At 46.9% G+C, this 9,644-nt stretch overlaps 1 protein-coding gene across 1 annotated transcript; it reads left to right on the forward strand.

Moving 5' to 3' along the window:
* The first annotated feature begins 3,038 nt into the window (after nucleotides 1-3,038).
* On the forward strand, nucleotides 3,039-8,786 carry LOC139604762 (keratin, type II cytoskeletal 4-like). The gene is made up of 9 exons (XM_071455996.1): nucleotides 3,039-3,494; nucleotides 4,487-4,701; nucleotides 5,074-5,134; nucleotides 5,758-5,853; nucleotides 6,441-6,605; nucleotides 6,685-6,810; nucleotides 7,055-7,275; nucleotides 7,532-7,560; nucleotides 8,021-8,786. Exons 1-9 carry the CDS (start codon nucleotides 3,039-3,041, stop codon nucleotides 8,494-8,496), a joined length of 1,845 nt encoding a protein of 614 aa, XP_071312097.1. The 3' UTR covers nucleotides 8,497-8,786.
* The last annotated feature ends 858 nt before the right edge of the window (nucleotides 8,787-9,644 follow it).

Here is a 9,644-nt window from a genome sequence, read left to right on the forward strand (position 1 = left end):
ACGGAGTCTCAAAGAGGAAATTAGAATCTGTGGCCAGGTTGATGGCTGAAGGAAGGAGGAAAGTGCACCCAAGCCCAGTGTTTGATGAGTTTTATGAGGAATATCCCTTGAAAAATCCCAGCTTTGACTCCTCACGTGGATTCTTAATGAGAGGCAAAAACATGTGACCAGACTGAATTGCCTTGGATAACTTTGGCTTTAGGATACAAGACACTGCACTAATCAAATCAATCCTCCAACATGCCATTAATAACTTGGACAAGAATCTGCCCAGTCCAAGAAACTGTAAAAGTCCATGTTCCAACCCAGTCTTACATGGATCAAATGACTGTGACACAGGCAGATTCCTGCCATTGTCCAGCCTGACTGTGAGGAGCTCTCAATGGCTAAGGATAATAACAGAGCCCTTTGAGACTATCGCATAAAACACCTTCTGAGAGCTCATCCGGATTCATTTCCAGAGGCAACAAACAAATTAGTGAACGCCACTGTTCCTCTAATGAATTCCCTTTTTGGCAGCGCATTCAAGGGAGTGAAACGCTGACAAAGGAAGCGATTGCAAGTTGTCAAAATGACTCATCCAATCCCTCATCAAAATATTTTCCTTTTTGATTTCCTCACTTATTCCCATCTGTTCCTTTTTTTTTCTTTTTTTTTTTTTTTTTCTTTTTTCTTTTTTTCTTTTGAGTCAAAAAGCTGCAGGTTTTTCTTCGGAGTGCTCTCCCCTTTCCCACATCCATATTCACAAAAACAAATTGGTTATTCTTGAGGTCTTATGCACCACTTATTATTCCTTGGAAGGACCTAAAAGACATTAAATGAAGCTGCCTCCCCACTGGGATCCAGAAGAAACAACAGGAATTTGGCCAACACTCACATTTAACCCAATGTTGAGCAACTTTACCCAAAATCTTTTCCCTCTCAGGAACCCAGTGGCTCTCATGAGTTTGGGCACTGGGGCTGCTCCAGCACAGCTGTTTCACAGGATGTTTAATTGCAGCCTATGCTGCATTCCAAGTGTCTCCCACAAATCCGACTGGGATAATGGGGTGCAGAGTGGGAACGGGGCACATCTTCAGTCTGACGATGAGGCTGGTTTCCTCCACAGGGTTCCGAACGTGTGCTCTTCTTTGGAGTCAAATCTGTATTTTGCTTCTGATAAATCTGTTTAGAACTTCAAGGACTGTGGAAGTTCCAAACTGCAGCATTTGAAGCCTCTCATATTTGTTTAATCTGATATCTCCAACTGTGCTGGCAGCCGAGTTTACACTGTAAGCCTGAACTACTACAAACAAAGGTGTCATCTGAATGTTGTAAATATCTGGAATTATCCCTTTTGGATACAGCAAAAGTAGCAGTTTACACAACTAATTTATACCACCAGCCCCTCAAACTCACAGAAGTTGCAATTACAGGTTCAATTAATGGCTTTGGGGATCCTGGAGCTGCTGTCACATCCCACAGTTTCATTGTGCATCTTCTTTTCAACCACTTGATATTAGAAAGTTGCGTGTTTGGAGGAGGTTTGGCATAATTTTTGTCATCTTGACTCTTGGAAAATGTTTTTGGAGAAGGTAAATGAGGATGAAGGAACATGGAACCTGGGTCTCCAGCTGCCACCCCATTATATAATATGGAGATTCCTCCAAGCATTGCTCCCTTCGAGAGGAAGGACTGAGGGTGTTCAGTTGTTTGAACTATAGTGTCCTTTTTTTCTCCCAAACACTTCTTCTGCAAAGAGCTGAAAGAGCCCTTTTGTTTTGACTTTCCAACTGCCAGTTTGGAGAAGGCCTGGAGAGGTTTCCTGCCTCACCTCCTTGGGCTAGTGATTAGGAGAGAGAGGGATTCATCTCCCCAGCGTGAGTCAGAGCCTTCCTTGTTGTCCAGCCTAATCTACTCATTAAGACTTCCTCTGTTGGTGCAGAAAGCCCAGCCCCTGTGGAGAGCAAATTGCCCCCATTCCCCTGAGCACAGCCCCAGGGACTCCTTGCCTTGGAGCTGTCTCCCCAAGTCTCAAGGACACGTCTGGCAAAGTCACCCAAAATCAGCCGTCACTTGGTGAATGGGGCGGATCTTGCCAAGCTGGAACAGACTATTGTTCCTTTTTTGTTCCCCATAGAGAGTTCCAGGAGGCGAGTCTGAAAGGACTCTGACACCCAGCCTTGGAAGAAGCTCCAGAATAGTGAAAGACAAAGAATTAACTGTCACAAGTAAGAACTTCCAGCACAATTCTAGAAAAAATGGTCACTGATGGCACAGAACATACATCTGTGAGCAAACAGAAATAAGTCACAGATCCTGGATTAAACCTGATCTGCTTCACTGGTGTTTCAGGGAAGGTCATCGTGAAATGCTGCACATTCGCAGGCTTCTGCACATTCTCAGAATTCCCAGAATTCTGTGATTCTGTGCATGTAACTGGGAGATATTTTGAGTCCTTGGATACAAATCCAGACCTTAAGCTCAGTGAATTTACTGGTGTTTCAGATACAGAAATGATCCATTATGACACAACTTCCACAGTGTTTGTTCTTCTACAGTTGACTTTCTTCTTTTATTTTTCCTTTGAGTTACTTTTCCGCACCCAAAATTGTGAAATTACCCCCACAAAGTGCAAGTCCACAAAACATCCCATCACACACAGCCCTATGAGACACAAAACCCCAAACGACACACTGCAAACAAATCACAAAGAGTTCTTCAAAAATGTTCCTAAACTATAATTAGCACTAAGTTAGGGGAGCACTTCAAACCATAATGTATTCGAAGGCAACTTGCAAACAGAGCACTTTTAGATTCCTTTTTATTTCCTCAGTAGTTACTATTTGCTGGGCTGGTTTGCATTTTGAGGAGCATTTATTGCTGCCAGGCAAACCAAACCCTTAAGTACTTTAATTACCGTCCTGATCCTATCAAGGCCAGCTTCCCAAAATATATATAAGGGACAGCATCCCCGCATCTCTCCAGTGGGATCCCTGTTCCTATCCTGCACCAGAGCAGCCCCATAACTTTGCTATTCTACCTTCAAATAAGCCACAATGAGCAGGCAGGCACCAACGGTGAGATCTGTCCTGGGACGAAGAGGCTTCAGTTCAGCCTCGGAGATCTGCGGCCGCAGCTACGCGGCGTCGGCCAGCCAGCCGGTGCGCTGCGGCGCCTACAGCAGCAGGAGCGTTTGCAACCTGGGCGGCAGCAGGAGGATCTCCTATGTCAACGGGGGCTGCGGCACCGCCTGCTTTGGGGAGATGGGCTTCGGAGGCATGGCCTACGGGAACGCTGCAGGAGGCAGGATTGGCCTGTGTGGCCCCCGTGGATACAGCATCGTGCGGGGGTACCCCGAGCGCAAGGCCGATGGCATCCAAGGGATCTGCATCGATGAGCGGCTGCTGAAGCCCCTCTGCGTCGGGGTGGACCCGCTGGAACATGAGATACGCTGCCAGGAGAAGGAGCAGATCAAGACCCTCAATACGCAGTTTGCCTGTTTCATCGACAAGGTGAGTGCAGTCCTGCTCCAGAATTGCCCTCCTTCGAGGAAAACAAAACCTGACCGAACCCCTCCCAAACCCACCTTGTGCCACGAGTCCATTGACCTCCTCCTAAGCCTCAGTCCAGCTCTGCCATGAATCCCTGAGCTGGATCCACGCAGGGGTCCAGCTTTCCACAGAAAATTTTAAGATAATTCTAACAATTTTTAATAACTAATAATAATTTTAAGAGCATGTTGATCCAGATTGAGATCTTTTTAATGGGGTTCATTTCAGCCCTGTCCCTGCTCTGGCATTCCATGGCCTTTGAACCATAGCCACTGGACTTTCTCGCCCGTGTTTCCTCTTGGACAGTCTCGGTTCAAATTGGATTTCTTGCTGCAGCTTAGGTGGAAGTTACAGCCCTGACTGGTTCATCTTTCTGTCCTGTGTTAAATAATTCAAATAATTCCCTTCTCTCTTTGACTTTAAATATAGTGACAGTTCCAAAAACTTTCCCAAAGGCAAAGGTGGTTAGTCTTGATCCAGACATGTGAAGGTTAGAGATGAAATCTGATCTGTCACCCAAGGATCTCTTTGTAGAAAAAACAGAGACAAAGCAGTTTCACTATCTGGGGACTTGATTTTATCCTAAAATACATCAGATGGGGACTTGATTTTATCCTAAAATACATCAGAGGCACTGCCTGGAGTTTTGTTCCTAATACTTGTTAAGAAATGCAGATTTAGACACCAGGCTCCTGGATTTCTAAATAATGTAGACATGACATTTAGATTTCTAAATAATTTACATGTCTGAATTCTAGATTTTGAAATAATTCACACTTGTGACATAAAGATCTCTTAATAAGGGCAGATAACTTTCAGATCATGGTGCCGTATCATCTCTCACTTCCTGAAGACCCCATTCCTGCACCTGTGATTAAGACCAGAGAGTTAAACAGGTGTTGAGTCCCTGCCTTCACCTCTTTACTTGAAGAATTGCTATCTTTTGCCTTCAGGTTCGATTCCTGGAACAGCAGAACAAAGTGCTGGAGACCAAGTGGGGCCTCCTGCAGCAATACGTGCTGCCAAAAAAAGGGAAAAATCTGGAACTGTACTTCGAGAATTACATCTGTGACCTGCGAAAGCGCCTGGACTGTTTGCTGTGTGAAAAGCAGAAACTGGGCAGTGAAGAATGTGCCACAAGCCAGCTGGTGGAGGAGTTCAAGTGCAAGTAAGGACCTTCTGAGCTCCTCTAGCTGGTGGCGTTTTGCTTTTCTGGTTCATCTTGGGCAACTTCTCCTAGACTTGTGGCATGTCCCCTCTGGGAGTGCTACATTCTTCTGTCTCACTGGGAAGCTCTTTGCATTGGTAATGTTGTTGTTGCTCATGAAGAAGCTTCTGATCTTGAGATGGTTTAATGTTGGTCTCCAGACACTGATCTGGCAGTGCCTGGTGGCAGTCCCAGCAAGAGAGAGTTGTCATTTTTACCTGGTGGTTATTTGTCATTTATACCTGAAGTCATTATAATTTATACCTGATGGTTGATGTCTGAGTGTCTGAGCATTTTTTGTTCCTCAGCCCTTTTTTCCTCCTTTTCCAACAGGTATGAAGAGGAAATCAACAGGCGCACAACTGTGGAGAATGAATTTGTGGCACTCAAAAAGGTGAGAAGCTCAAATGACATGAATAGTTTTACCTGTAGTAGTTTTTTTGGGGCAAAACTTGGCTGAAATAGTTAATTACTAACAAAAAAACCACAAAAGTGTTATGATGAGTTGGAGGAAGACTTAGAAAGAGGCACAGGGTTGGGAAAAGAGGCAAGTAGAAAGTAAAAATAATGTCTCCCCAAAGTTTACATCATCAGCACTACAGCACCAGTTTTGTTGCCTCAAAAACATTCCTGAAGTGTGGGAGGGGGACAGAGAAGGACAGGTCACACCAGAACACCAGGTTATTTCTGTCTGTCTCTCCACATCCTTTATTCTTGGACATCAGAAAAGCAGGAATCATTTGAAGAATATTAAAAATTGTGTTTAAATACTCATTAGACAGTTGTGGGTTTGTAGCTGCGTCCTAAGTGATAAATCAACTAATTCCTGTAAGTCATGTTGGAATGGTTTCGTTTTCCTTCAGGAGGCACCAGGATATCCTGACTCACCCTCTCATACCTTTTTTCTCTTGAAATCTTGTTGAGGCACGTTTCTGTCTTGTTGGTGTTGCCTCTGTGTGTTTCTCCAACATTTACAGCTAGGTTTGGGCTGGAATGTGTGTGTCTCTCCTCTTGCAGGATGCAGACTGCATCTTCTTAAACAAGGAGGAGCTGGAGGTGAAGGTGGATCTGTTAAGGAGGCAGCTGGAGCTGCTGAAATGTGTGTTTGAGGAGGTGAGTACCTCTGGTACATCCTGGGACTTCGGTGGTCCTGTCTTATCCTTCAGGTGCTCCAAATTTCTACTGCTTGAAACTCCTCTGGGATGTGTCTCATACAAAGCCCTGAATAACTAAAAGCATGGAAGTACAAGGTTGATATAAAATTAACATGATTATGCCGGAGATAGGGTGGTTCCCCCTTCCTTCATGCAGCTCCAGGTAGGAACTGACTGTGTCCTAACTCTACCCTGGAGAAAAGATGAGTCCGTCTCGTTCCTCCGGATTGCAGCTGCCTGATTAGAGCTGAAGCAACTCCCAGCTCAGTCCTGTCATTAAATCACTCAGGCAGCAGGAGATGAGAGGATACCAAGGGTTAAGTCACTCCAATTTCTTGCCCTTGATGTGGACAGAATTGCTGCAGGTCAGCACGTAGGTCAGCAGTCACAGGCGGCAACTCATCCTGCCGCAGGATTTTCTGCTGAGCCCTCCCGAGGGACATTTCTTGACTTGTTCTATCCCTCAGCCACTCCATGTCCCAGCCCTTCCCTCCCTGCAAAGCTTGAGAGGTGAGAAGAGCTGACAAAGCCCTTCCTACCCCGCAGGAAAGGGCCCAGGTCGATCGCCAGCTCTGTGACACCTCGGTCATCGTCAAGATGGACAACAACCGAGACCTGGACATGGAAAGCATCATCAAGAACGTCGAGTGCTGGTATCAGGAGATTGCCCAGAAGAGCAAAGAAGAAGTCGATGCTTTCTATCAGAACAGGGTGAGTAAGAGGCCAGCTGGGTCTGTGCCTGGCAGTGTCACAGGCCAAGAGTGACAATTGTCCTATTTCTTGGTTCCAGTTTCAGGAGCTGCAGGATAAGAGAGGGAAATTCTGCCATGACCTGCAGAGCAACAAGTGTGAGATTTCAGAGCTGACACGGATGATCCAGAAGCTGCAGTGTGAGCTGGAGAGCGTCAAGAAGCAGGTAGGAGATATTTTCAGAGAAGTAGGACAGCTCAGACACAGGGCAAGGTGATTCATTGATCTTTAGAAGACTTGACATCTGCTCTAGGCCCTGTCTGGAAAGTGCAAAGTGGGTGGAGAGGGATGGGATGCTGGTGGGTTTTCCCTGTTTGCAATTAGATGAGCAGATTTATCCAAACGCAGAGCGTCCAAAAACCAGGATAAGAAGCTTTGCAGACTCCTACACTGCTGTCTTCCCCGGACAGGTCTCCTGCCTGCAAACCTCCATTTGTGACGTTGAGCAGCGTGGGGATTGTGCCCTCAAAGATGCTCGAGAAAAGCACGTTGAGCTGCAGAATGCTCTACAGAAGGCCAAGGACGAGCTGGCCTGCATGCTGCGGGACTATCAGGAGCTGCTCAATGTCAAGCTGGCCCTGGACATTGAGATTGCCACCTACAAGACTCTGCTGGAGGGTGAAGAGAGCAGGTTGGTGACACTTTTCCCTCCTGTGTATCTGAGGCTATGGCAGTTCCTGCTCCCAAGTGAATTCTACCTCCAAGGTCTCCCCAGGCTCACAGAAACTGGACCTGGAGAGGTGCCTGGAGGCCATGAAGGCCACATGGGTGCCAGCAAAAACAGTTCCTGTCCTAGGGATAGTGAGGCGTGTTGCAACAAGGGACTAAGTGGTCTGGATTGTGGCTGGAAGCTGTGAGTAATGTGTGTTTCTCTTTTCTCCCCACAGGATATGTGTGGGGAACCCTGTGAGCGTGTGTAAGTAACTGCATTTTCGGCCATGAAGATTTCTTGTTTTAAGACCTTTGGGGGCAACATTATCTGTCTGCCCCAGGTCCCTCTGCCTCCCTTTTCCAGTTCTGGAAAGTTTAGCCCCAGAAATCTCAAATACCTTTGAATTAAAAAAACCCAGCTTTTGGAGTGAGGGGAGAAGGTCAAACTCAAGACCCTTTTATACCCTTGGAGGCAACAGGGAGATGTCCTGGGGACCACGGGATATGTACTGAACCTGGGAAGCACCAGCAACATGGGAAGGGGGAGGATACATGAGGGGATGTGTTGGGACATGGGGGAGGAGTAGGAAGGAGCAGGGGCTCAGACACATTGGACAAATCCGGAGGAAATCGGGTTTGGTTGGTTCTGTCAGTCAAGAAACAACGTGCCTTGTGGAAGTCGTCCAGTTTTCCTCCCTAACTGCCTCCCATGGGCTCTGTTGCAGCTGTGGTCAGCAGTGGCTACAACGTCCCTGATGACTGCGGGATGATGGCCAACGGGGCCGTGTGTGGCTACGGCTCCCTGGGCAGGCGGGCCGGGCGCCACAGCTCCCAGACCGGCGGATTCAGCTCCCGCAGTGCCGGCATCCACCCCAAGAGAGTCCTCAGCTCCGTGGCCAAGCAGTGCATCCCAGAGGTGTTTTGCCAGGCTGGAGGGGTCAGCTGCAAAGCCGGGGGGTTCAGCTCCCGCAGCGGGGGGTACCCAGCCCGCACCATGGTCAGCGCTGGGAACCCGGGCATGAATGCCAGGATGACGCCCTGCCAGGCTGGACAAGTGCTCAGCTTTGGGAACCAGGGCTGCGTCATCCGGCAGCTGGCGGGGCCCCCCGTTGTTGTGTCCAGCGGCCCTGAGGTCGTGGGGTGCAACAACGGCGTGGTGGGGAATTTTGGGGTTGTCAGAGACCCCTGTGTGGTCCCATAGGACAGCGGCGCTCAGATGCGCCAGCCCCGTGCGATGCAGGGTGATTCCTCTGCCCCTTAGCAGCAACATTTGTCACCAAACCCATTCCCACATTTATTAGCCCCAGATTTATCCCCCCGAGCTGTGTTTTCAGAATGCCCAAGCCCAAAGATCCCTCTAGAAACTTCTGCAGGTGCTCAGCACAGTGTGATTTCGGAATACTCACTTTAGGTTATCACAGTTTTAAGGGTTTGTTTGTTGCGCTGCTTCCCCCTCTGTCTTTTCCCATAACAAGTAGATTAATTAACAATATTCCCCCCTCCAAGAGCCCTCTTTTGTCTTCCAGCTCCTCCCAAAGCATTTCAGAAAAGTGAGTGAGGATTTAACTGCTTAAACTTTCCCAGGAGATGCTGCAAAGAGCAGACTCCCTCTATTTTTATCCTGTCTTTTTTTGGTCCAAGAAAACCCTGCACTGCAAATTTATGCTTAAATCTGAAACAAAGCAATTTTCAAAGCACCTGCTGGTTACTTCACAGCCATCAGCTTTTTTTTTTTTTTTGTGTGTGAAATTTGCTTGTGGATGAACACATAGTACTTTTGTTTGCTTCTGCATGTTGGGGTGGCTGGCTCAAGGAGTGCTAATTTTTAGAAGAGATCACCCCCTTTCCTTTTCCATTCCCCCAGAATGCCAAGGGAAGTTACTGGTGCATAAATTGTCCATGTTGACATGTTGACAAATGGAGCTGTTCCCACTGACTGCTCAAACTTCCCAGCTTCTCACTGAGTCCTCAATAAACTGCTTTGAAAGGACATCTTTTGTCTCTCAATTTCTCCATAGATGGTATTAAAAGAAACTACAAAATAGGTGAAAAAATACTCTGAGGAGAATAAGAACCAAAGAGACTTTGGATTCTCTGTGGGCAGTTTGGGACACTGTGGGGCTCAGGTGTCACTGGGGGTAACTGTGGTTTATTTATGTCCTCATATCACATAAGATATTTTATAGACCAATTAACAATTGATGTCAAAGATTTTTAGAAACCTCCAAAATAATCCTGAGCACTACACGGTAATATTTTCCAACCTATTGCAACCTCCAAACAATGTATTTCTTTGATCCTTTCAAGTCCGAGCAGTTGAATGAAGATGAATTCAGCAGTGCCCTTCTG

The sequence above is a fragment of the Agelaius tricolor genome, unplaced genomic scaffold (assembly GCF_023055355.1).
Source record: "Agelaius tricolor isolate 1412-34295 unplaced genomic scaffold, bAgeTri1.0.p SCAF_55, whole genome shotgun sequence".
Classification (NCBI taxonomy): domain Eukaryota; kingdom Metazoa; phylum Chordata; class Aves; order Passeriformes; family Icteridae; genus Agelaius; species Agelaius tricolor.